The following is a 26,914-nucleotide window of genomic DNA, read 5'->3' as shown; positions in this document are numbered from 1 at the left end:
CTGCCGTCGTACATCAGAGTTAAGTGGGCGCCTCTGCTCAGGGCACAACAGGATGTAGCTGAAGAGGAGGAATGACGGAGGGAAATGGGTTTTTGACACAGTTGAGACACTAACTCTCATACAGCCCAAGATCTGTCTGCAGATACAGAGGGAGGCTCCCGGATGAATTAATTTGATTCTCACTTCCTCATCATTACACTATTTCACATGAGGACTGCAGGTGCTGGTGAATGGTCTTTTATCATTTGTTCAAAATTGAAATTCCTGTTGAAATTTTGGACAAATTTGCTCCTCCAGCTCCGTTTCATTGTAATGCTCCATTCTAAAATGTATTGATAACTTTTTCTGTTTTACAAAGCAAGGAAATCCATTGTGCCCACATGATGGATGAAAACGTTGTACTAAGGTTAGCTTGAAGGTCAGCTTTGATGTTTAGAGTCAATAAAACTGTTTGAACTAGACCAGATCTAAAGCGGTGGAAGACGCGAATATGACGTATGTTACCTTTACTCATTTGATAACACAGTGACATTTCAAAGCTTCCAGATTTAAACTGTGTGATTTATTGCAATTATTCAGATGACCAATAGGAACAAAATACATTCAGTCTCTTTGTGAATGAGGACTACATGAAAAACACAGTACACTAGTTAAGTGGGTAAAGAAAGAAAAAACACATCTTGGTAATTCAAGCCCATAGACTGTAAAAATGAGTTCAAGCCCCTAAAAACTTGGTTTTAAATCAAATGTTTTTCTCAATAAGATTAAATATTTAAGTTATCTCCTCGTCAGATGCTGTGAGGGGTGTACTCAGTGAAATGTGTCTGCTCCAGGTCAATATTCTTTTCAAAGTAATGATCCTCTGACAGCGCAACATATAAGGAAAAATGATAGGTATCATATAACTGGAGCAGATGGAGGCACAGTGTCCTCAGGGAGCGTCTGAGTGAGCAAAGCCAATTTATTGCTGGAAATCGGTGGCGAAAGAACACACTGAAACAAAACATGGAAGCAGTTCTGTGAAAGTCTCATCCTCTTTCCAGCTGCCAGCTTTGTCTCAGTGTTCCACTTCTTTATATTTCGTTGTAATTAACAGTAGAAAAAAAAACTGTATGGCATCATTTCTCATGGCAAATAGTTACAGTTTAATGGCAAAGTCTTTTAATCGTTTATTTTTGGTTGCATTAAAGTTGTGAATTTTTTGGACTGCTACATTGCCTTTGAGTCTCAGGTACACGCAGCCTCTGTTGTTTTTCAAACAAATCACTTTTGAAAGCAACCAATCATCCTCCTTCTCCACCCACATCCGCCTCCCCGTTCCCACCATGACAAACAACCCATGGTAATTACCCCTGCCTGTTTCGGAGGACGATTGCATTTCACCAGCAGAAAACCAGATGACAAACGACCACACAGAGCAGAATACGTTAGGTAGAAAGCAGATGAGGGGAAAGGGGGGCTGACTCACCTGTCCAAGATGACCTTTCATGGATGGGTGTGTGATTCACAATCCACACCCGCTTCAATGAGAAGTAGGCTGTTGGTGCAAGAGAGAAGCAATCTCACACCATCTCAGCTCCCCGAGACCAGCGAGGAGCAGGCTGATGGGTCTCTGCATGCCTCTGACTGTGGTTCAGAGAGCCTGATAAGTATGTGATGTTATTTTCAAGGCCGGTTTTTACGTTGACAGCCCCTAGTGTCCTTCACATATCTGTTATCATCGAGGACAAATACTCCAGAGAGCAACAGAGGAGATGAGGAAGAAGAACAAGATCTTAAATAATCTGTTGAGAAGTGTGTCTGGCAGCCTTACTCTCCCTCCTGAGCTTTCCTGTTCTCATTTTCGTGCACTGCTGCTGCACGACTTCCACTCATTGAAGATGACAAATGCAGATTCTGCAACAGTTATGCAATTAGTTATGTCTTCCCTCTGACTCCCCATCCACTTTGCCTGATGTCAGAGCCACTCCTTGGCAATTAATGTAGCTAATTAGTGTACAACTCCTCAGATCCCTCCGCACTCTCCTAGATGCACTCAACCCGGCTGCAATAGAGGCTCTTATAAACGGATACACTGAGTTTTTATTTTATTTTACACATGTTCATAAGCATTTGAATTGTTATCACTTTAAGGTTAACAGTGAGATAGATAGGTTAACTTTACAACACAAGAGTAATTGGGATATATTAAATCGTATATGCACGAAACAATATACAGTTTAGGTATAAGCATGTGGTTGAAAGTGACTATACGTACATTTACTTTTTAGTGCACTAGAGTAACATTGCACAATTTTGAGGTACTCCAGTTCCAGGGTTCGTGTTTGTGCAATACTTTATATTTCTACTCCACTACATTTAACACTGTACTTTTTAATTCACTACATTTATTTGACATCTAGTTCAATTTCATACAATTTACTTTATTTCACAAAAATAAAATGTTTTCTACTTTTGAAAAATGATACATCTGTATTTTTACTCAAGTATATTTTTATTGCAGGATTTTAATTAAATAATTTGACATTGTAAGATTGCTAATTTTCCACAGCGATTTAGCACTGCACTTCCATAAAGCTGGTACTCACAAGAGAAAAAAAGACATCGCCATCGGAGCAGCAGAGGCCAATCCTGACTTTTTCCCCCAATAGGGGTCAAGCTCCAAAAATGCTAGATCCTACAAATAATGTAACTCAGTAGCATATTTCGTTAGACCCTCCATGGCTGGTAAATGTCCATACATTTTGAACTCCATGTGCCAAGTCTGTAACAGGCTAACACAAGTCTCAAGCCTGATCCAAGATTATCAGACTTAAGAAACCTCTCAACTGCCCAAGACAAATTGTTCCTATAGGAGACAATAAAGGCTTATTTTATCTTATCTTAAACCTCCTTTCTCCTCCTGATGAGTAAACTAAACCTAATGTGTAAAATAGGTAAAAGAAAGGATGAATACTCACTTTTTGTGAGTGGTATGATTTGATTTGCAGGTGTTGATGAGGCCCTTTTCAAAATGTTTGGTACACTTAGCTTCAAGGCCTGAATTTATTATCACATCTTCTACATTTTATGATCACTCTGTGCTACAGTGCTGACCGGACTTGTTGGTCTCCAACTCTTTGCCAGCTGAGCGGGTCATACTCTGACTCAGCACAATATGGTTATGAATACTTGTGCCTGCAATATTCTTGGCACTGACACCAAACATGACAATAACAACAATGACGTTGTTATTAGTTGTATTATTGTTATCAACTAAACATAATATTTCCTCGACACCCCATTTCTCCTCCTTTTCTGTAGAGACCAACCTGTTATGTTGCCGTGGCGATGAGTCCTGTCAGTGATTGGATGTATGACAGGACGACTGGAGACAGACAGGGGATTCACCAGGTTCAGATGTAAAAAGAGGAGCTTGAACATTGTGTCTCTGAGGATGTGTGTGTACCCGAATCCTCAACCTCTAATTATGTCAGTTGTCGGTGTGAGCCGGTGGGTCAGACTAATGGTGTCTGATCCGGCACAGAGTCAGCCAGGAGCCACTAACAGGTCCTCCTTTTGGTTTCCTGAATAAAGAGCCACATTTTGAGAAAATGAATCTTTTATACATTCTCTTTTCTTTGGCACAAGAGACTTTTATCTTAATCCCATTTGCATTTCTGTCACCAAAGCAATTTACATTTTTATAGCATAATTAATGAACAAGAAAGTCATTTACATGTCCTTGCTCTGTTCACCAGTACGTTGTCTAGACTAGAGCATATCTGATGCGAGGAGACCAGCATTAAAAAACAAACGAGTGGGAGTGTTTACTGAGAGGGATATCTGAGTGTGCAGAAAGAGAACGGAGACAAGGGGACGAGGGCTTTAAGGTGCAAATTGACACCAAAGCTTCAGCTGGCCCTCACATCAAATACATGGAGGCAGGCTTCTGGAGCAAATCACAGTATTTAAACAGCACGGAAGAAAACAATGTATACAACTGGCATTCATGTTTCCTAGCCTGCAAAGATGAAAGAGAATAATTCATCTAGATTTTGCCTCTGGTCAATGACCTAATTCTGTTAATAGCTTATTATCTTTCCTGATGCATTATGTATACAATGTTAGGAAGAGTATATTGGTAAAAGGCAGAACTGTTTCCTCATTGAAAGGCATAATCAACCATTAATAAGTGGTTACCAGAAACAAGATACATCAACAATGAATTGATTGACATCTTTTCTAAGAGGAGGGGATAGTGTCTTCAGGTGGGTGGACACGGTGAGAGCAACACCTATAAAATATAAAAATAGACTTGTTGTTTAAAAGATGTTGTTGTTGTACTGAATCACACTATGTTACAAGGCATGCCTAATCCTGCAACACACAAGGTGAGGTCAAGAGAACATTTTGTGCAAAAGTTGCAAATGGTTATCATGAAAATGGCAGTAAAAAGTGAAACAACTCTGACACTGTATCACCACACACTCATTACTGTACAGATATATTATTATTCATACCTGTATGTTTTTAAAGATAATAATATACTAATAAAATTGACACTGTGTGCCGTCCTGTCAGGGTGAAAAGGTCAGTCCTACCTCTCAGTCATTTCTTCTAGCATCAGGTTATGTCAAATTCAACTCTAAATTGCACAAACGTCATTTTTTTAGGAGGCTGGGTTGACTCTGAGCTCAGTGTGATTTGGGCCAATGCTGGCTCACATGGTGACCGCAGCTTGAAACCTCTTCTTGCCAAAATGGACCAGGTGTTCAACCACTGGTCCTAATATTTAACTCTTATTACAACGCCCCAAAACTGAGATTAACTACAGCTGTGTCCCCTGGAAATGTAATCAGCTGTTTGTGATAGTGTTGGGTCCAAAACACAAATAGGGGAGGATAAGGGACGGGAGGGATGGTGGTGAGTGTGTCCTCTTCGGCATCAGATACAGCAGCCAGGTGATACACACTGTGTGCAAAACCCCTGCTGCTGCAGCACAGCAGATGCCCATGTTTATTGATGTGTCTGGCTGCCCCTAAGTGCACAATATGGCTGAGAGAAACAAACATAAACCTACAGAAAGCTCTCGGAGCAATGAACAGATGAACAAACAAGCAAACAGATTACGGACTATTGGGTTTACCCTGTCAGAGATATTTTCCTACCAGCTAGGCACGTACTGTATGTATAAATATATACAACACAGTCTGTTTACCTACAGTTCGTCACTATGGGTAACCATAGTAACTAGTCATTTATTAGTAATGAAAATACTTTATATATCTTTCCTTATATCCGGGGCTGTAGCACCCACTGTGGACACTGAACTTTTGTCCTCTGCAGCAACATTGGGAGTAGTTAATTATTAAATTGGGTGATTCCAATCTAATAAATACATTTGACTCATTTTAAGCCAATGAATAAATAAATAAATAAATACACAGATAAAGGATCCACTGCTTTCCCACCAACCTTCTATTCCTGGCAGTACAGCGATGGTTTGAAATGGCATTTAGACCTTTATGAAGGTAGCACTTACATAAATATGAAAAATACAAACTAATACTATTACAAACTATTAAACGTGCCACAGGTTGTTCTCTGCAGGCTGTCTGAATGCAGTGCACCACTTATTTTTGTTCACCTTATCCACAGTCTTTTCTCATATTGCACAGTTGGAGAGAAGTCGCAGATCAACAGAGACAGCGAGAATAAGACTGGGTTGTGTTTTCAAATCATTTCATTTCATTGAGAAACTTGCATTGAGCATGTGTACGTCAGGATTGCTCATTGGAAGATGTGTGTTGAACTTGGCGCTTCTGTCCCTGCGCACTGGAGGCTCTCCCCTCGCCACTCCTCTGTCTTCGTGCTCAGCAGCAGCGCTTACACCTGAAGTGACAGCAGGGGGGGGGGGGTGACGCTCAGAGAAGCTCAGAGAAGCTGTGATGAAGGCAGCGCACGGTGCTGCTCAGCCTGCTTTCACTGTGCGATTGCAGGGCACATTTGGGGAAAAAATCAGAAGGAAAATATCCAAAGGGAGGGGGACGCGTGCATGGGACAGGCTGTGGACGTTTCCATTTACACCAGTCGGGCAGGGAATTGAATCTCTCCATCGGGAGCTGCGTTATTAAAAAAATCACTGGCGAGTGGCATTTTCTAACATTGCAAGCCTCGTCCGTCGCCTGCGGATCGCCACAGCATCATGCGAGCAGGAGAGACGCGCCCTAGTGTGCCATGCTGAACGACTCTCCGACGCTCCTGCTGGCTCTCACCGCGGTGGCCGGACTTCTCCAGCGATGCCAAGGCTGGAGCGACGAAGACCTCCTCCTGCCGCCCATCAACTCCTCCAACAGGTTCCTGGCCAATCTGGAGGTGGACGTGCGCTTCTCCAAGAGGTCCGTGGAGGAGAGCGAAGCCTCGCCCGACGCCGCCTCGCTGCAGACAATGTCTCAGTGCAACGTGAGCGTCCAGAGACTCCTGCCCACCTCGCTGGTGGCCCGCTGGGACAGCACCTTCGGCTTCCAGTGTGATGTGCTCATCTACACCACCAACAACCACGGAAGGGCTTTTTTCTCCGCGTCTATCAACAGGGCGATCTCACCTGTCGTCATCGAGCACCTCGGGGTCGCCGGGGGTCAGCAGGAGTTGCGGTTGTGCGTGGGCTGCGGGATGTCCCGGTACCGGAGGTTTGGTCAGGGCAGGTCGAGGGGCCAGCAGACCGGGGATCAGGTCACTTTCTGCTGCGTGGATTTCAGCCTCGACGAGCTGAAGGGCGACAAAAGTTGGAGGCTGAACCGAAAGCCCATCGAGTCGACACTTGTGGCATGTTTCATGACTTTAGTCATCATTGTGTGGAGTGTTGCTGCTCTCATCTGGCCAGTCCCGATCATTGCAGGGTTTCTGCCCAATGGGATGGAGCAGAGGAGACCGAGATAATTGAAATTATCTTTATCATAATTAGCCTGTGCTGCCTATACTATAACTGTAGCCAGCCAACTGTTTACCTGAATGAATGGTCGAGGAGCTTTGGAGACATTCTTGATCAAATGCTTTAGTTTTGGGTGTTCTTTAACCCTTATTAGAGCTCCTCCTCATTAGGACAACCAAGGTAAAGTATGATGGATTATACTATCCAATAGTAATCTATAGACCAGTGTGTTTTGTATTCCCTTGTAGGACTTCCTATAGATTATGTCAGCGCAAACTGCAAACTTTTTCTCTTTAAACAGTGTTTGTATAGTTTTTAATCTTTCTAGAAAGTTGTTGCCTTATCCCATGTGTACTTTTGCACTGAAAACTGAACTTCAAAGTGTGCTGTCGCATATATAACCTATAGTCATGTTCAAAGTAAATGTAATAGTTCCCTTCCCCCCCCATACGTTCTGAAAAAAAGATGTTGTTTCTGATTGACATAGAGAGGGTTTCAATAATTATATTGTTATGGATTTATAATGTCAAGTTCAATATGCGTGCTTATTTGTATTCATGTTCCAACGGTTTCAATGAAAAATAAAATTGATTATAGGCTATATCTCAGATTCTCTCTGACCTACTCTCCAGCCCAAATCAATTTAGTTATTTCAAGTGAACACAGCATGTGATCCAAATTTCAAAACAGGCTTTAAGCTAACACTGTCAAAGACTTTGGAAAATATACACTCAGTTGCCAGTCTATTAGGTACACGAATCTAAATGCAGTCTGACACAACAGTCCTGCAATAAAGTCAACCTCTATAATTGGTTATAATGTTCCGTTTTTATTGAAAATGTTTTAGAGAGTGATCATTTTGGAGGATGTAGTTTGTGGTGCTGTTGAGCTGTTTCTGGTATGTAGCCTCATTTAAATAAATTGACAAAATAATAGAAACACCTGTCAGTATAACAATTCAATAGCACCACAAGCTGAACCCTTCAAAATGATCAAGTTGATCGTATCGTAACATGGATGAGGTGCAGCGTGCCCAAACAAAGGAGCTATTGACGCTGATTTTTTATTATCTCAAATGTTTAAAAAAGGTCTGGCTATATGACTTAATAGAACTTTAATTACACATTTAGCTAATTTTGGGGTATTTATTTTTTGTCTTAACTGTAGATGTGGAATCATTACCATTAATTCAATAGCAAACCTTTTGACAATGGCCCCTTTCAGAGTGTTATTAGATTATTAGCAGCATTTAAATAGTTTAGCTGGTTCAGGTAATGTAGTACTTTACTGTTTGGTATTTTAATCTACAGCTCATCATTCTGCAAAATGTGTAAAATCTGCATAAGTAAAATATGTCAGGGTTAGGTCATCTCTCCCCCCCCCCCCAGTCATGGTCTGTGTAGATAAGGATTTGGAGAATTACTCCTCATCTGTTACAAATGGTTGTTTTGGTGTATATGTTGACATTTTCAGACACTTGAGTTGCTTTGCCCCCCAGAACTACATATAGTTCCACCACATATAACCTGGCCTTTTCTAATTTTTTATAAGGAGTTTAAATGTTGTAGTTTAACCCTTTCTAGTATCAGTATCAGCCTGATCTACCAACAAAACAGTTCGTATCCAGCTGAGCTAACACATTTAGAGTGGATCTGTAAGAAATGAGCTTTCTGACTGAGAGCTTTCTATTGATCATTTAATTCCTATGAAAAGTAGCCTACACGTTTGCCAGTTGCCAGTTCATTTGGTGCATCTAGTTATTAGGCCTATAACAAACGCAATCTAATACAACAGCCCTGAATAAAGCCTCCCTTCATTTGGGTTGTAGGCTAAGTGGCGCGGACAAAATAACAGAAACCCCTCTCAGTATAGTTCAACAGCACCACAAGATAAAACCTCCAAAAGGATGACACAGTTGAAACAACAGCTCTCTAAAACAGTTTCACATTATAACCGTCAAGAATGTAGGATTTATCGCTAGACTGTTGTATTCTGCATTATTTTTAGCAGGCTATATTAGCCTGTAATAATCTGACTCTGAAGTGGAGTGTATAATCTCGATAAAGAAACATTAGAAAAACATGTCTTTAATATTTCTGTACGGGAATCTATCAGCTAGGAGTTCATATTGAGCCTGCCCAGCGGTGCTATAATATACAGTACCAGTCAAAAGTTTGGACAATTTCCCCCACGCGTGTCCAAACCTTTGACTGGTACTGTATCATAATACCACTGTGCTATATAGGCTATAATACAAATAATAGTAGGCTATATATTTGTTTGGTCTTTCAAACTTGAATTGTATTTTTAATTATTATATTTTTTAATTATATATGTGATAATTATTTGTCGACATTAATTTGCAGAAATAACTTAACTGTAGTGATTTATTTATTTATTTTTTTAATCATGGATGTTACAGACAGTTTTATAATACATCCATAGTTACAACGCATTCAAGAGCTTTACCTGCCAAAATAGCCGATCTGGCCACGCCTTCACATTACCTGTGCCTGGCTGTATGCAAGCACAAAAAGAGGAAGTGGGGGAGTTGTGGCTCATCAACAACTACGAGCCGAACTTCACGTCAACGAAATGTGGCGCATGAAGGTCGCAGTTCTGAACGAGAAGTAATGAAATATGCGCAGATCTTCACTGATTTCCCTCCGGATCAAGTAGAAGTTCACTGTAGCACAGCATGTCCTCATCAAGAGTCACGCTTCATCTTTTACTTCTTACATTCGTCCCCTTCACTGTATCAGGTAAGTTACAGCTTAATTATTAACCACGATGACGGCATTATTAGGCCTATTAATTATTTCAAGGCTGTTAGTGCTGATTACTGCTAATATGGATGTTAAGAGTTGTTGGGACCTGAATGGCTTTAATGAGTGCATTGATTAGTTGGGTCAGAGTAAATAAAGTTAGGCAGGAGGATAGGACAAGGACAAAAATAACAATAAAAAAGGCTCTGTGGTCTTCAGTGTGGAGCTTTCGTTGTTGACTGAACTGTTGTGTATATATATATAGCCTATATATATATAACGAATGCAGTGTAAACCAGGATATATGAAACAACAGAGTTGATTCAAGCTGCAGATCACGGGCTGTTGTGTGTGAACATGGCTCTGTTTGCTCAGTACAGGCCTGGTTAGTCATAGAGAGGGAGTGAAGCTAAGCTGTAGGCCTCATCTGTCAACACAGTTGGTAAGTGTGACTTTGTTAACGATAAAAAAGTAACTTACTTAGCAAGACTTCTTTATACTCAGATTTGCAGTGCCATGTAAGCGGTGATTATATTGTGTTATTCTGTGTTATTTAGCACTGGACATCCGGTGTTTTTACCACTATTTCTCCCTGTTTTGGTTTTCAAGCCCACAACCCTAATGTTTTGGTTCACTCTCACTGCTCTCAGTCAGCTGTACACGACCTCAGCAAACAGCAGACAGACACAGTTTGAGACTAGCTGGTGAACATAGTGGAGCATTTAGCAGCTGAAGAGCCAGATATTTCCCTCAGGAGCTGGTAGAGACCAAAAACGGAGCTAAAAGAGAGTGAATATTAGATTAATCATGTGGCCATGAACTTGACTCCAAATATTAATAATAATAATAATAATAATAATATAATAATAAGTTTATTTTATGTAGCACAAAGTCACAAAGTCACAGACAAAGTCACAAAGTGCTTCACATGATAAACATTTGTAAAAATACAGTACAATCCAATAGAAAATAAACAAGGGAAAAACGAAAATAATTATTGGATGACCAATGATAATCATTACAACGACGAAAACCTAAAACCCAAAGTTTACAAACAAGAATCAAAAGCAAATTTAAAATGGATACTTGTTTTGCTTTCTGTCTGCTGGGTGTATACACAGGCAACTGTTTGCTAACATATTTGCCATATCAACTATATAATGTGACAATGTCGCAAAGTGGTCAAGAAATCAAAAATTGCTGCTTTCAAGTATCACGTCAAATAAGTATTAGTTACCAACTACAGTTCAACCCACAAAACTGTTCAGTCTTTTAGTGCCAAATTATTTATTTTATAATGTTATGAAATGAAAAAAGAAAGCTAATCGTATAATATTTTTAAAGCTGCAAATGTCCAGCAAATGTATCACGTTTGAAAAGTAAAATAGATAAAAATCTGTCTATCAACTATTTGATTTATTAATCTGTAATGAAAGCAGTTTTGGGGCACAGGAGCAGCATGGAGTTCAGTGTTGGTGGAGGTTTTGCTGTTCAGAAAATAGGATGAATGGTGTCTCCTTTACATGTTGCAGCAGGCATTCAATTACTTAATATAGGCACTCCTTATTTCCTAATTCCTTATTTCCAGTTTTCATATCATGTTACAACAAGAGTGCAGTTTCATTAGTCAGTAGTGTAACAGAAATGTCCCTGTTTTTTGAGACAGCTTTAGTATGGATGAGTAATTAAACAGAGAGTTTATCTGAGCCCTCAGGTCTGAGGTTAGGGGAACTCTGAGATGGCGTAATCGCTGGGTCATGAATGACAGCAGTGGCTCATATTGAAACACTTTCTTCAATGATCAGGGAATCCCGTTCTGCTCTATCAGTCAAATCAATCATTTCCTGTTCGACATTGGTGTGATTTGAAATGCACGTGCCCACACATTTGCATTTGCGTTCTGTAGTGTGAGAAAAGACGGTAAACAGAAGAAATGCTAATATCTTATTGTACTGTGTTCTGTAGAGTTGTGTAAAGTGGATCCGAGCAAAATGGAGGGCCTTTCTCTGCACATCAAGAAGTTGAGGCCGGCCTCTGAGTGCAAGATGAAAATAAACTCTGTGCCGAAGGAGAAGATCACAGTCACATCAAGCAGTGAGCTGACTTTTCAGGACTGCCTTCCTGAAGATGTACAAGTCACTGCCATGAAAGTCATAGGTAAATCCAGATTTGAGTGTTAAGTGCAGGCTTTCCTGGGCCTGTAAAATAAGCCTTGAATCATTTGTATAACTCTCCATAATGGATTTATATATCATATCCTAACAGTCAACATTGCTTTACGGAAACAGTGTCCCTCTTAATCTGGATAACTCAGTGTTAACAGTTCTCATAGATACTATTTCTTGCAAAAATGCTTTTTTTTTTGTAAATTTGGGGAGCTTACCCTTTTATGGCTGTAGCTCCTGAAGGCTAATTTCTCTTTTGATTCAAACTACCTGTACTTTTATGTCAGAGTGTAGTCAACTCAAAGACTGCCAGAAGACTCCGGCCAATCTGTCGGTGCCTGTTTTGCCGACCTGCCTCCCTGCCCCTCTGAGCAGTGTGACCTGGATTCTCCGTCCTCCTCAGTCGGGTAGCGTGGAGCTGACCTCTCCCACTGGGCCCCTCAAGCAATCCCTACCTGGGCAGCAATGCAACGACAGCATCATTATCAAAGTGGTCGGAGACGATGGCTCTACTATCGGACACTTCTGCCATCAAGGAGCCATACAGAATGTCCAAATCCACACCAAGGTGTCTGTCACTGTGTCCGGCATTGGGGGTAAAGCACTAACGGCGCCTTTCAAGCATGTGCTGAATGTTGTTTTTAAAGGGGAGATATCGGGTAAGAAGCAGCTTTAACCTACTAAAATAAATATTTGAAATGCATGTGTTTCAGTGATATTTAATATTCCTTTATTTCTAATCATATTCAGAAAGATATATATTCACAGTATCTCCAATGAGAGACACTCCTGTCCTTTTGGCTACTCCTGGTTGGCCAATAGGAATGAAGGCTTACTCCACCATCTCCTGGGTCGTTTCTGTTCTCCCGAAGATGGAGGCTCACCTGATGTTTGTCAACCTCAGCCAGCCAAAGTGCAGCAACCGCCACACCGACATCAGGGTGCACAGAGTCGGCTGCCCAGAGGAGGACTACAGCCGCAGGGAGGACGAAGAGGCCAAGAGTGAGATCACCGTCTCCGATAACTTCTACCTCAACATGTCCAACTGTATGCCTGAACGAGGAGACTTCAGGGTCCTCACCAAGATCACCCTGCAGGAGAGCAAGAGTAAGAGGACAGTTTGTAGGGATACTCAGTCTACATTATAGTTTTGTGTAAACTGAGGAAAAAATCTTGGTCCAGACTGAAATGCCTCACCTAGGACACCCATTCATGTTCCTCAGGATTAATTGTAACAACTTAATTAGTCCTCAAATGTGTATTTGTCCAGTACTTTGGTTTATGACCAAACACTGCACACTAATAACATTCCCATCAGCCTTAGCTGAACTTTGTGTTCAGTGCCAATAAGCAAATATTAGCATTAGCACTAAACTAAGATTAAATTAGCATTTAGCTCAATTGCAGCCTTATTTGCTAGCATGGCTCTAGAGTCTTCTTGTTCAATGACTGACATATGCCCAAATATAGTCTCGCTTTGCCAGACCTTCCTCCACAGCGCTGCGGAGGAGGGTCTGGCGAGTCCACACAGGTTTATTGGCATTTCTTTAAACCAATCGCAATCGTGTTGGGCGGCGCTAAGCGCAGTACGGAACAACAATGCCTCTGCAAAATAGGCTTGGGAAGTAACTTGTTCTGGTGGAACATGTGTACGTTCAAAGGTTGTTTTAGTTGTGCAACAGAAAACTCAGATTGGGCAGATAGTCTAGCTATCTGTCTGGATTTACCCTGCAGAGATCTGAAGAGCAGTTAACCATAGTCCTCATAAATTGACTGGAGTTTAGAATGCCAACACAAAGAAAGCCCAAGGCATTGGATATCTGGCCTAATTGAGTGAAATCCGGCGGAATTTCGGAGCCATCCCGGAAGTGGAACATCGTGGATATAGATTATCCCAAATATAACCAAGAAACAGAACTATACTCCCCCCTTTTTGTGAATCATAAGAAGTAAATCAATATTTGTTAATCTTCAGGGTTCAGAAGCTTTCTTTTTTTTCTTTTTTATTGGAAAAATACAATACAATACTTCCAATCACAGATACAATTTACCCTTTTTTTTTTTTTTTCAAACATATATGCATATGTACACGGACACATATACACACATAAAAATTAAAATAATCAACAACAAAAAAAAAAAACACTCTGTTATGGAAAAATGTAACTGTACATCCTCTCAACGTGTATTTCATTTTCTCAAGTTTAAAAAAAAATACATGACGTCTTTGAGCCACCGGGAGATAGAAGGATATTTAGCAGACTTCCAATGTAACAATAAGGAGCGTCTTGCTAGTAAGGATGTGAAAGCTATAATGTCCTTTTGTGTAGGGTTAAGTGCAAGTGAGGGGTCAGGAATCCCAAATATAGCAATCAGAGGGTAAGGTTGGAGATTTACCCAAAGAACCGAGGACATGATAGTAAAAATAACCCACCCAGAAACCTTTCAAATCTGGACAAAGAAAAAACATGTGGCTAAGGTGACAAGGAGAGCCATGCCATTTATCACATTTGTCTTCCACTTCCGGATACAGTTCAGATAGTCTAAACTTAGAGAAATGTACCCTGTATAAGACCTTAAATTAAATAAGTCCAAGATGAGCACAAGGGGTGGTAGATCGTATCCTCTCTATGGCCTGTTCCCAGGACTCCTCATGTATTTGTATTCCCAGTTCCCTTTCCCATGTACACTTAAGTTTAGCATTTGAGTGGTCGCTAATTCAATTCCATTACGGGTGATTCCTTTGAATAAAGGGGAAGGTCTTAATGTAATAGACAGAGGCTCGATGGCAATAGCAAAGAGCAAAGGCGATAAAGGACAACCGTGGGGAGTTCCACGTCCAAGGACAAAATAATCAGAATAAACATTGTCATTAGTATGGACACTGGCCTACTTTTATTTTAGTATTTTAAAGACAATATCAAATTTTCATTACAATTGATTATACACTTAATTTAATGTAGCATACAGCAGAAAGTATTAATGAAGAATTGTATTTGTTTTCTCTCATTTAGACTTTCTGCAGACTATCATCCTGAGTGTGGTGTCTGCTCTGTTGGTCATTTTTGCCACTGTGCTGGTAGTGGTCTGTGTGGTGATTAGGTGAGTGCAACTGCTTTATGTTTTATTCTTCAATGTTATAATGTCTGGAATTTTTAAATTGCTTACTTTAGGTAATATAGTAAAGAAGAAGTGTATTATTAAACCTCAAACTGCTCTTCATTTAAAATGTTCTTAGTGCTGTATATAACTAAAGCTTTCATCGTCTTGTCTCTCCTGCCAAACAGGAAGAAGAAGAAGCTGAATCCTGAAGTGTCCATCTACAATCCAAATGGCACCAGCTTCCTGCCAGCACACAACGGCTTCCCCAAAACACGACAGGACAACGAGTCCCATGTGTACGCCTCCATTGAGGACACCCTGGTCTACACAGACCTGCTGAGACGGGGAGCAGATATAGGGGTCTACGGAGAGTTTGACACATACCGACCCTTCACAGGGCAAACAGACTCACAAAAGCCATTGGTCTCTGAAGACGCTGGTGCAGACAACATGCCAGTCGGGGCTTACCAGCAGTTTCAGGCTCCTCCACTTCCCATCAGGCCCAATAGCCACGTCCAACCCCTGGTGCACAATGAGATTTACCAGACTGACGACCAAAGTGAAGAGGAACACTCTCCGGATCTGGGGCCCCGGCTGGAGCCAGAGGGAGGGAACTGAGGAGAAGATTGGATTAAGCTTTCTGCTTTTCTCTTGACCCACTTGAACTTTGAGATATTCATTCCCTGGCATCTTTGTGATTACCAGCCTTGCAAGAAGCCTTTGTTTTTTCTCTTGAGTGTAGTTTTGCACCCAAGCCAGGCTCACAAAATAACCCTGTTGAAATCTGCCTGCAGCTGTTACCTTGTTTCTCAGATAAAGGCAGTACATACGCATCCTCTTTATACCAGTTTTGCAATTATAAAGAGATCCTGCAATACATTTAGGCAACGAAAAAACAATTTTGTGCTTTTGTATTATTTTTGGACTCATACTTTTGTGATACTCAAGACTGATCCGCTGCTGGCTAAGTGATCTGTTTTTATGGTCATGCAAGGACTTTTTTTGTTTTCTATTTGTGTTTAATGATGAATGAAAACCAGTTCACTATTTGTTTTAAGAACCAGAGACCCCTTCTGACACAAATCAAGTCCTTATACACTTGATTGCAGTCCGTGAGCAAAAAGTTGCATACCACCGAACAGTATCTTTGTTGGTTGACTGAATTGTGTTATTAGTTATGACTTATGTATTCATACATTTTAATATTTTAAAAGAGACTGTGTGAGGAATATAATGTAACATAAGATGAGTGTGATGAGTGTTCATGAGTTGTAAAGACAGACTCAGTTGTTTGATGTGGGTCAATAAACCAATCTAAACAGGTCATGGTACAGACCAAGTCCTAACTAAGATGCAGTAAATTACAGGTTTTTGGTTTTCTAAAATTCTACAGGTTATACATTAACTGGGATAGAAAGCAATAACACAGCATATTAAAATCTTTATTCAGGGTTTTGATTTCAACATTAGGCTGACCTACATGCCAGAATATTAACTTGAATATTAAAATGTGATTCCAGTTTTACAATCAAACTGGTGAAAAAGACAAAATAAAATAAATTGTGTCATTTGTTATGTATAGCCATGTCGCCTCCCGCAGTCCAGAAAATGAACTGCAGGAGGGGAACATATTTTAGAGTTGCCATAAATTCGTTCATGAATTGTCTGCTGTAAAACAATGCAAAAACTCTTTGAATACAAAGTTATTTTGGTTAAAAGCCATGTAAAATATGACCATAAACACTTTACAGTCTGATTAAGTGTTAAAGGGACATTCTCTCTACTAACACGCTGCTGACGACATCAGTGGACGTCCATGGAGACGTCCAAACATGTTGATCTGATGTAACCCTTCTTTCGGTGAGTGAACAAGTAAGAGTGCCAATACAGAAACTAAAAAAGTGTAGGTAGGGGTGGAGACACAATAAGTCATTGTTGGAAACCTTTGGAAATTTGAAAAGATTTCATGGTTTTTATGGGAGGGAACGTTGACATTTTGTTTGATGATTAAAATTATATAATGTAATATAAGCAGCAAAACTTCAGAATAAAGAAAGTGCCTCATGAAGGCACTCATGACGATTGCTCTTCAGTAAAAACGTGTTCTTGCATTGATTAGCAGATGACATAAAAATACATGTAACAAAGACAAGCCATCCAGTGGTGTTTACCTTGATGAATAATATGCTATAAAATGCTTTTTAGTATTTGAGAGCACAAGTTTAGTGAATGTATGCAAAATGTGTAGCTTATACAATGACATATTGTATCCCAGACCACTGTGTGAAGTCAGTGCACATCTGAATGGCTTGGTCAAGAAAAAGTGAGCTTAAGAAAAGATGATGTACTTATGTTTCAATGCATTGCATATCTGATACTCTACATGATTCATTCTTTTCTGCAAGCAGCATTTGATGTTTACATGCATGTTTTTCTGCCCAGATTGATGTTAATGTCAGACAGCAGCCCTCAGACAATGTTGAACTCACACACAGAAGCCTTTTGAGCTCGGCAGCTCTCATCAAACCACTTCCCGTTGGCTGTGATGGAGAGGATGCCACAATTCTGGCTGCGCCCTCCGTCTGGCTGCAGGGTGATCTCTGTCTCCCAGTTCTTGAAGCGCACGCTGGAGCCTGATTGGTCCACCCACTGGCCTTCGGTCACCATGTCATTGATGCCCAGCCAGATGTGCTCCTCGGGGCTGATGCTCTGACGTACGTAGCTGTAGAGCTGGTCGTTCTCGTCTCCTGTCAGAGGAGTGCTCAGACTGCCTCCCTTGGCGATGCAGTCATCACTGGCGGCGTGGAAGGTCTTCTTCACTGGGTCAGCCAGGAAACACTTGCCGAGGATCTTAGTGCCTCGCAGACAAACTTAGGTGGAAATTAGGAGAAGGTCAGTGTGGCTCAGGTGTTATTGCTGTCTATTTTTGGCCCTCCATCACTGGAAAGCTGTTCAGTTCTGTTCTATGTTACATACAGCATGTTGGTACTTTAATGGGTTATTGAGCTGTCGGACAGCATTTCTTCTATTGTGATCCATAAACTGAGCAACGCATTCTTTAAAAAAATGTTAATTGTGCTGTATTTATGACACTTTTTGCAGGACAAACCTGTGTGTAAAGCTTGCTGCTCTTTCAGCACATTCAGCTCTTGAACAATGTCAGTAATCTGTTTCTTCAGCTCCTCAATCGCAGCACTGTTTGCAGAGTCTGTTGAAAATTATTTTCAAAAAATGAAGAATTTATTCCGAAGCATAATGCATTCAGTCAGTATTATTGATGAACTCCCATACAGTAGTTCAGTGGTGTTATTCTCAAAACAAATTTAACAAGTTAGGACATTGTTTTCATTTCCAATGTCAAGTTACAGTAATATCCTACCTTTCTTGCCATTTCTTTTCGTTGAGGAGGTCTGCTGGAACGTGCGGCGTGCCAGCAGGAGAAGGCAAAACATCAAGAAAACTCTTCGAGCATCCATAATACCTGGAGAAATACTTTAAATCCACCGCAAAGAAACTGTTTTGTTGCAACAGCACAAAAGAAGCTCCTCTCAGCACTGAGCGCTGGTGACTGTTTTGTTTTACACGCCCAGGGTGGCGGCACAGAGTTGAATGAGGAAATCTTATGTGAGAGAGAACAAATGTTTTACAGATGTTTAACAGACGTTTGTGGGACAAGCGTGACTTGAGTTCCATATGTTTGTAGGTTACTTATAAATTACAGCAGGGCCTTGTCTGTCTGTCTGTGTGTGTGTGTGTGTGTGTGTGTGTGTGTGTGTGTGTGTGTGTGTGTGTGTGTGTGTGTGTGTGTGTGTGTGTGTGTGCGTGCGTGCGTGCGTGGCGTCCACATTGAATTGTGGATGAAGGATCTGATGTGTTTCTGCTGAGGGCTCCAACAGGCCAGAGGTTGGATGTTTTTTTTTTTGTTTTTTTTATCCACAGCACTACATCTGGATCTCCTCAGTGAGCTGGACGAGGTGCAGCTGACACGTGGCAGAGACTTATATAATGAAGAAACAGTGTTGTGAATTTAACATATGTTAATGTTCAATCTCTTCTGAGCTGAATGTCCATGCCTCTAAATGATCAGTTATCCTACATTTCACTCTCTGAATACACACACACACACACACACCTCACAGCCATATAACACATTAAAGTGATGCAATGAAAACTCCACTTCTAAACATGAGCAAATAGACCTGCAAATACCTATAAAAACTTGAGAATAATACATGTTTCACCTTATAATATAAAGACCACCTCCATTTTTGTCATCAAGATTTATTGAGGGTCATTAGACCCAAATACATCTGACGTTAAACCTTGGGAGAAAGCTTTGTTGCTTGCTTTTTTAAACGTTTATATCATTTGGTTGTAGAAAATGAAATAATATAGAGGGATTATTATTATTATATGTTTCATTATTTCAAAATGTTACTTATCTATAGAATGGGGCTTAAAGTCACGTATTGTATTCACCCATTTTGCATTTATATTACTTTATGTTTTGTATGAAATCAATAAAATACATTCAACAAAGAGGGTGTGATTCTTTTCAATATATTTGAAACAAAATATTTACAAAACAAATTAACAATGAAGCAGATTCTAAAAGTAGTCCAGCAGTTTGACATTCATTGAAAATAAGTTATTTATAATGTACAAAAGTTCAGGCAAAGACCAAAAGGCATGTGTGTACATACACAAGAATGCATACAGAGTAACAAGCTGCCCCGTGCGCAGCAGGCACGTCGACGCTCACGTCCCTGATTCAAAGTTCCAGTCAGCCTCACAAAAGTACAGACAGTGCATGGGTCACAATTAAGTATTCAATCAAATGCATAGTTAGTAAATCAGTTCATTTCTGTCCAGACTATGTCAACTCGACCATCAACACTTTATCTTCCATAGAATAATAATGATGATGTATGTAGTGTGCTGCTGAGATGAAAGCAGATAACACACTTTGCTGCTACATGGAAGGCTGTGTTGAATTATATGATGGTTTTACATTATGTTTATGCACACAGGTTTAAGGTAACTACTATATTATTTATTTATTATCATTACATTATGTTCTATGTGTCGGTATCCCATCCCTTTCTGCTTCTCTGATCTGTCTCAAGTGCTGCTGTGATACATATTGATGTCTCTGTGTACGCTTTACAGTTTTGATGCTTTAAAAGCTCTTTTTATAAACCTCTATTACTGCGACTTTAACGTGCTTTGTGCATTTGTTCATTGCTCAGTAAATAGTTAAGCACTTCAGATAAATACAAAGCCCTTTGCATTGTAGCTCGGCTATTACTTCTAACCAACAAGCAGAGCGCAGTTTCCAAACAGTTCAGCTTCTACGCTGGTATATATATCTATCTATCTGGGGTATTTTTCTTATATAATTTATCATACTTAAGATACTTTTTCACAGTGCAGGAAAATAAAAAAAAACACTGAAAAGAAGTCAAAATTCACAGGAACACACAAGGTTTGCAAAATCACAATGCTCAACTCAAAATAAATACAACTAAATGAAGAAAAGAACACAGAAAAAGATACATCTTGAGGTAAAAACATGCAGGAATAAATTAAGTGTGCTTCATGTCTTCAAAAAATACAATGAGTCCTCTTCATCTTGTTGCCATGGTAAACCATCTGAAGCCTCTGCAGAGTGTTGGGCACCGTCCCTCTGGTCTACGTTGGGCAAAGCACTGTAATAACAGTAGAGATGAATATTAGCAGAGTTGAGTGCAGGGATGAAGCCTCAGCACAAAGATCAGTACAAACTGCAAAGTAGGAGATAAAGAAAGGAAAAACAAATGGGGGGGGGGAAAAATCTAAATTTTGGCACACCCGTTAGTGCTGATGACAAACATATTTCTAAAGTAGGGTGGGTCAGTGAGGATAAATACTTTCAGTCTTAGCAGTGCTAGATGACTAATGATCATAAAACTGTGTTTAATGTTAACTGCAGGGTAAATAGTGCTGTAACGTGTATCGCAGTGAGTCACTGTCAGTGAGAGGGATCAACCATGCTGCAGACAGTTACCATGTGGGAGAGGGGGGTGTAAAGTGAAAAGTGAAAAGGAAAACATCAGGGTCAGACTGCACTACAGTTCAGTGGAAGAGAGGGGGGGGCGCTCTCCCAGTTTGCATGGCCACAACCACAACAGTGCACATCACATGTGAAACAAACCTCTCTTTCCATCGCTCACACCAGAGCTAGTGAGCGCAAGGCAGCGATAAGTTAGATCATAAGAAGTAGAGAAAGAAGACGTGAAAGAATGAAAACAGAACATGTGTGAAAGAAAGGACACCAACGAGATAAAAGATAGAGCGCCCATGTTTTAGCAGGAGGCACTGCTATACAGACCATGCAATGCAGTGCCGAATTGTAATAACACACAGGGACTGTTTTGAGAGCTCTTCTTGTTAATTGTTGATGCATTTAAATAACCTGCTCTCAACTGCAATACCAAGCAACGGCAATGCAACTTGATTTTGATGAGATGGTTTTTTTATTTTTTAGAATGAACTGAAACTCTTTATTGAGATGTAGGAAACAAAATCTAAACAACTACAATATGTGATAAGATGGCCAACAGTAATGTGAAGCATAAATGAGTTAGAGTAAATTGTTGTAACATGTAAAACCGCTGCTGTGGTTCTTTAACTTTACATCACCTGCTGCAGTCACAATTGATCAGTCATTGATCCTTTGGTTTCTGTGAAACATCATTTACAGTGCAGACACACTACCAACATATCACGCCAGCAACTTCTAGTGTGTTAACCAAAAAGAAAAAGATTTTAAAAAAAGGAGAAAAGCTCACCTTTGAGAATATAGTCTGTTAAGAGACTGGGCACCTTGTCACTGTCGTCTCTCATAGCTTGTAGGACTGCAAGGCAGCAGAAACAGAGGAGTGAATGGATCAATCGCAGCCACTAAAATTCAAGTGCTGCTGGTACAGATGAAGAAACATACTCTTAGTCAGGATCTGGAGGTCCTCAAGCGACGGAGGATGTCCCTTTTTCTCATAGGGGATGACTGTGGTCAAATACTGTAAACCAACATGAAGACAGGGATAGCTGAGATAAAGGTTCTGTGGGATGATATTCCTGTAAAAGTGTGTATTTTCAGTGCAGAAAACAGGAAGATAAAGTTCAGCAGCGGAGAGAGAAATACAAAGTAAACCTGTCTTTCACTGCGCCCGCTTCCAAAGGTTTGCCGGAAGCTGTTCTGAATGACAGAGGAGATTCCCTCCATGCTGAAGCGCTGAGGAGGAAGGAAGTGGAAGTGTAGAAACATAAGACGAGAGGGGTGACCAAAGATGGGAAAATATTCTAGGGAAATACAGTTTGTTGGAAAGCAAATACAGCAAGAAATGCAAGCAAACAGTGGAAAAGAAAAAAAAAATCTTAAGATGGTAACAAAAAAAGTGAAACAATAAAGCACTCACTGATCCGAGCGTCTTCTCCAAGTGGCCCTGCGACGTCCCGGCTCCGCCTTTAAGCTTCTTCTTCTTCTTCAGCAGCTCCCGGTGCTCCTTCTGTCGGTTCTGTACATCGATAAGCGCTGCGATGAAGCTGTTCTTCACCTCTTTCTCAAAGTCCAGCTCATCCCTGAGAGCCAGCTGCTGCACCAGCTCCTCTGAGAACCTCCTGATGATCGTCTCCGTCTCCTCCAGACGTTCATTCAGCTCGGCAACACTCAGGGTCCTCACCCCTGGACCACACACACACACACACACACACACACACACACACACACACACACACACACACACACACACACACACACACACACACACACACACACACACACACACACACACACACACACACACACACACACACAGAAAACACAGCTGTTACTGATGTTATTGTTCCTTCATTCATCAGTTATTACACATGGACCGATCAGGGGTTGCAGGGTAACTTATGACACCATACTATCATGAGTCCATTGCCTATTAATAACATTAAAGAAAAAAACCTGGCATTATTTGAGATGTATTTATGTCAACAAATCCCATTAAAAGACCAAAGCCAGTGACGCGTTAGTCCTTCTCTCAATAATTTCCCTTCCTTGTCTGCTGCTCTCAGTCCATTCATTCCTACTGAAAACATAAACCGTCAAACACTGATCATGAATATTTAGTTTCATTAAAAAAAACAGCTGGGAACTGTAGTTTTTATTAAACGTTATATAAACAGAAGTAAATAGCGCTATTTGTTGTAGGACTATTTTTAGCCGTGGATTTATACACAAATGGGGCTCAAGTTAGTATTTATGTCAGCAGGATGGTATGTGTTTATGTGGGATGGAGTCAAAACAAGCTACAGTGTCCAGGCTCATTTTAATAAGGGTTACATTTTCCTGGTGCAATGGTGTGGCTCATCTCAACAATAGGAGCTATATTGTAGCAAATCACTGTTTTCATGGGATTGGTTGCCAATAATAAAACTATAGAGTACCACTAGGGTTATGATTTAATTTTGATGAACTTGTACTGAAGCTCACACTGGTTTGCACCTCACTTTTTATGCATTCTCAAAGTTATAAGACTTTATCGAGAACATATAAGAGAATGCATCATGATATTGATACCGTACCACTGACAAATCACAAGCAAAGAATCTTAAGAGAATGTCTCGTAATGCAAAAAGACTGCAATATACTGCTTATTTGTCCCACCCCAAGTCCTTATTAGTGGACACTCACTCGACTCATAGCTGGGGCTCCGGGTGGACCGCTGGACGTCCAGGGAGAGCATCGAGAGGTCCGACTGAGAGGGATTGTGCCCTGCCTCCATGTCGGGGGAGTCCTGCATCATCTCCTCTATCTCCTCGATAACCTGCGCAGAGCACCAACACACACATCAGAGAGGCAGCACTCGAAATAACCCAGCAAACATCAGTTATGTTGTGGGAAACACAGAGTGATTTCAGCCCATGTTAAGTTGCTGCTCTGAATTCATAGACTTGACACTGTTTGGTTGCATCTGGGATTAATCACACCTGAGGTTGATGTTAACATGTAACTTACCTGCTCTGCTGTGAAAAGGGGCTCCTCTGCGAGGCAGGAGACGATGATGGAGTGCATGTCCAGCTGCTCCCTCAGCTCCTCATCGTCCGACAGCTCTGCCGTGACATCAGTCTTTCTCTAGCCAGGAACAGAGCAGGGGGAGAGAATTTAATCAAAGCTAAACCCTGGCATAATAAATATTTGAGATTTGTGAGATGAACGGAAAAGAGATTTGGGGAAGGAGGGAGGGGGGCTGGGGTTGAAGGGAAAGTGGGACAGAGATGGGATGGGAGGGGTAGAGTCACGCACAGGCTTCTCCTCCAGGTTGAATGTGGGGCTGTGGAGGGAGCACGTTCGAGACTGTTTCCAATCCACCGGCATCACACGGCCATAGTTACTGGTCAAAACCTTCCAGATTCTGTGGAGGACCAAACAACATTTCAGTCCAAAATATAAATGATCCTGGCATGATTGAAGTTTTGTTTACTCTTCAGCCTGTAAAAGCAGTCTGGAGAGTCCGAGAAAATAACCCTGCGACTTTGAGAGAAGTTTGAGAGATATGGACATTTAACAGGCAGAGGAAGTCTAACAAAAGGTGCTATTTAATTGCATTATGGAAAATCCAGTGTTTTTTTTTTTAAAATGTTGACTCATACCAGGGACTAACAGTCAGGATATCTTATTCAATAGCAAACACTTAATATTCAGACCTGACATGACTGGGACCAACCCACTAGAGTACGAGGGCACCTTTGAGCATCCTTTTCTTACAGCACTTATCACTGGAGCACTGGTTTAATAACAACAATTTATGGAAAACAAACCTACATTCTAGCCAGGGCACTGGTAGTGACTGTATGTATGAAGACACCAAAAAATATTTTCAGACATCACATCCACAAATGTCACAATCAGATTAAACTGTTTTGATGCAGAGGTTGAGTGTAATCCTCAACAGAATGTATCAAGTTGAAAATGCCATAGATGATGACATTTGAAGGCATCACAGAAGCCCAAAAGTGCAGCATGGTGCCTCCTGATGGAAAACTGAACTTATGTTTAGTTCCCATAACAATGTTTCACGTTATAAGGTGTTTTATTTCACACTGTTTATTACTAAAACACATTAAGTGTCTTTGGAATAGAAATGTGCTGATATGAAGGTTTAAAAAAAATATATATATCATTACATTTTAATTTCCCACCACTTTCCTGATAAATGACTGAAATGATTAATAGATTATAAAACATAGTTGCAGATTAATTTCCTGTGATCAACTAATCGATTAATCAAATTTAGCTCTAAATAATCATCATAGCCTACATTAAAAGTGATCATAGAAATTACAAGTGCCAATTTCAAATAAGTATCGGCTGCAAAAACAAAAACATAACTTTTCAGTCCACTCATATCGAACAATATCTGTTTTTAAAAGCCATTTAGGGGCAGATACCGATAGTATGCCGATATGAGTGCGCCTGTTTGGTGTGTACATTGGGCAGTTTGTTATTATAGTGGTTGCCTAAAGCAGATCTATGTTCTGAGTTTTGATGGCTTGACAAAAGATGGTGGCAGTGTCACTGTATAGCCCCAGACAACAATGATTTAACCATTTCGAAGAATCATTTCTGATCTAGGAAATTAAATGTCCCATTTAAGATAACATTTGTAGGATTTTTTTAAAGAATGCATCCTGCAGCAGTGAGTTACAGCCTCAACATCTATATTATTAAAAACAACTAGCCTGCCTGCGGACAGGCCGGAAACAAAAACACTCACTCGTCTTGCTCCAGCAGCGAGTCCTCGGTTATCACATTCACAGGAGCGATGCTGTCCGTCTTGGCGTTGAAATTTCGGAAGCACACGGATAGCTTCTCGTCAAAGTCGTTCACCAGGTCCTCCATGGACCTGAAAGCACCGGTTTCCCCCAGGGAGAAGCTGCTGTCTCGCAGCTCCGAGATATCATCATCATTCAGGAGAAGCTGAGGTGCTGCTTCCCCCGCGCCGGAGGCTACACGGCCCTTCTGCGGCAGCAGCCTCTGGCCTGAAACCATGCTCAAATCACCCAAAATCGGCCAGTCGTCGTCGAAATGTGCGATAGGTGCAGCCATAGCCCGGACCAGCCTAATAGCCCCGGGTTAATGATGGATGTGTCGTGGGACTGGCAGGCCTCAGCATCCTCTCTGAATGCCCGCTCACATCCCACAGCGAGCGAGGCTGACCCGGACAGTATGGCTGCACCGCACCGCACCGCACCGGGCCGACTAGTGGCTACTAGTAACCAATCCAGAGGACCATGATAGCATGGTGACATCTATTCAGACTTTAATGAGCGTTTGGATATCAAGATACATTTTCAAAAGCACAAAAAAACATACTAGATAGGCTAAACATTATTCATTTCATCAGTTGGTCCCATTGGAATTGTATTTAGGCCTTTTTCTGCTTGTTTTTTCTTGTTTCATGCAAAAAAAAACGAGCCAGCTAACAACGCAAAATAAAACGCATATGTTTACACGCATATGTGTGATGTCGCCGGCCTGCAACCCATGTGTAGGCTACATAACTGATGAATGAAGGATCAAAAACATCAACAGCTTTGTTTTCTGTGTGTGTGTGTGTGTGTGTGTGTGTGTGTGTGTGTGTGTGTGTGTGTGTGTGTGTGTGTGTGTGTGTGTGTGTGTGTGTGTGTGTGTGTGTGTGTTCGTGTGCGACAGACAAACAGTGTGATAGTAACAGCGACCTCCTGCGGATGAAATAGGAAGTACCCAGCCATCGCGTCATTCTACAATATCAGCTGCACGCTCTGCGTTGCTAATAACAACGGACTCTAAACAAACTGGAAAAAGCTCAGGTCACCCTGTGAAGAGGCGCCTGTTAATACTCGAGCTAGTTTGGGATATTTATTCTTAGGACTTTACTTGCAGTGCCTATCCTGACTTG

The 26,914-nt window shown here is 40.9% G+C and overlaps 5 protein-coding genes across 6 annotated transcripts in view; 2 read left to right on the top strand and 3 right to left on the bottom strand.

The window, feature by feature from the left end:
• The window catches only part of lars2 (leucyl-tRNA synthetase 2, mitochondrial), a 33,724-nt gene extending 32,147 nt beyond the window's left edge, over window positions 1–1,577 (bottom strand). Inside the window, exon 1 of the mRNA XM_078253345.1 lies at window positions 1,469–1,577. The gene's annotated coding sequence lies outside the window, so the exon portion shown is untranslated. The remainder of the gene's footprint in view (window positions 1–1,468) is intronic.
• A 4,317-nt stretch (window positions 1,578–5,894) lies between these two features.
• On the top strand, window positions 5,895–7,354 carry tmem158 (transmembrane protein 158). Its single transcript, XM_078253341.1, has one exon. The coding sequence runs from the start codon at window positions 6,220–6,222 to the stop codon at window positions 6,919–6,921; it is 702 nt and encodes a 233-aa protein (XP_078109467.1). The 5' UTR covers window positions 5,895–6,219; the 3' UTR covers window positions 6,922–7,354.
• Window positions 7,355–9,434: 2,080 nt separating this feature from the next.
• Window positions 9,435–17,044, top strand: cdcp1a (CUB domain containing protein 1a). Of its 2 annotated transcripts, XM_078253339.1 has the most exons (7): window positions 9,597–9,675; window positions 10,059–10,120; window positions 11,644–11,835; window positions 12,131–12,502; window positions 12,594–12,950; window positions 14,858–14,945; window positions 15,131–17,044. In XM_078253339.1, exons 3-7 carry the CDS (start codon window positions 11,670–11,672, stop codon window positions 15,561–15,563), a joined length of 1,416 nt encoding a protein of 471 aa, XP_078109465.1. In that variant the 5' UTR covers window positions 9,597–9,675; window positions 10,059–10,120; window positions 11,644–11,669; the 3' UTR covers window positions 15,564–17,044. The 2 variants fall into 2 exon arrangements, with proteins under 2 accessions (XP_078109464.1, XP_078109465.1); XM_078253338.1 differs by lacking the exon at window positions 10,059–10,120 and having other exon boundaries at window positions 9,435–9,675.
• On the bottom strand, window positions 15,875–18,519 carry clec3ba (C-type lectin domain family 3, member Ba). Its single transcript, XM_078253343.1, has 3 exons — window positions 18,325–18,519; window positions 18,055–18,153; window positions 15,875–17,815 (listed from the first exon to the last, which is right to left on the bottom strand). Exons 1-3 carry the CDS (start codon window positions 18,419–18,421, stop codon window positions 17,415–17,417), a joined length of 597 nt encoding a protein of 198 aa, XP_078109469.1. The 5' UTR covers window positions 18,422–18,519; the 3' UTR covers window positions 15,875–17,414.
• Window positions 18,520–18,652: 133 nt separating this feature from the next.
• On the bottom strand, window positions 18,653–26,193 carry fez2a (fasciculation and elongation protein zeta 2a). Its single transcript, XM_078253340.1, has 9 exons — window positions 25,751–26,193; window positions 24,280–24,388; window positions 23,992–24,108; window positions 23,668–23,800; window positions 22,403–22,668; window positions 22,138–22,218; window positions 21,928–22,003; window positions 21,772–21,841; window positions 18,653–18,721 (listed from the first exon to the last, which is right to left on the bottom strand). Exons 1-9 carry the CDS (start codon window positions 26,080–26,082, stop codon window positions 18,661–18,663), a joined length of 1,245 nt encoding a protein of 414 aa, XP_078109466.1. The 5' UTR covers window positions 26,083–26,193; the 3' UTR covers window positions 18,653–18,660.
• Between the last annotated feature and the right edge of the window lie 721 nt (window positions 26,194–26,914).

Source organism: Sander vitreus, chromosome 6 (assembly GCF_031162955.1).
Source record: "Sander vitreus isolate 19-12246 chromosome 6, sanVit1, whole genome shotgun sequence".
NCBI classification, from domain to species: domain Eukaryota; kingdom Metazoa; phylum Chordata; class Actinopteri; order Perciformes; family Percidae; genus Sander; species Sander vitreus.
The sequence above is the reverse complement of the archived record's forward strand: the minus strand, read 5'-3'. Positions and strand labels throughout refer to the sequence as shown.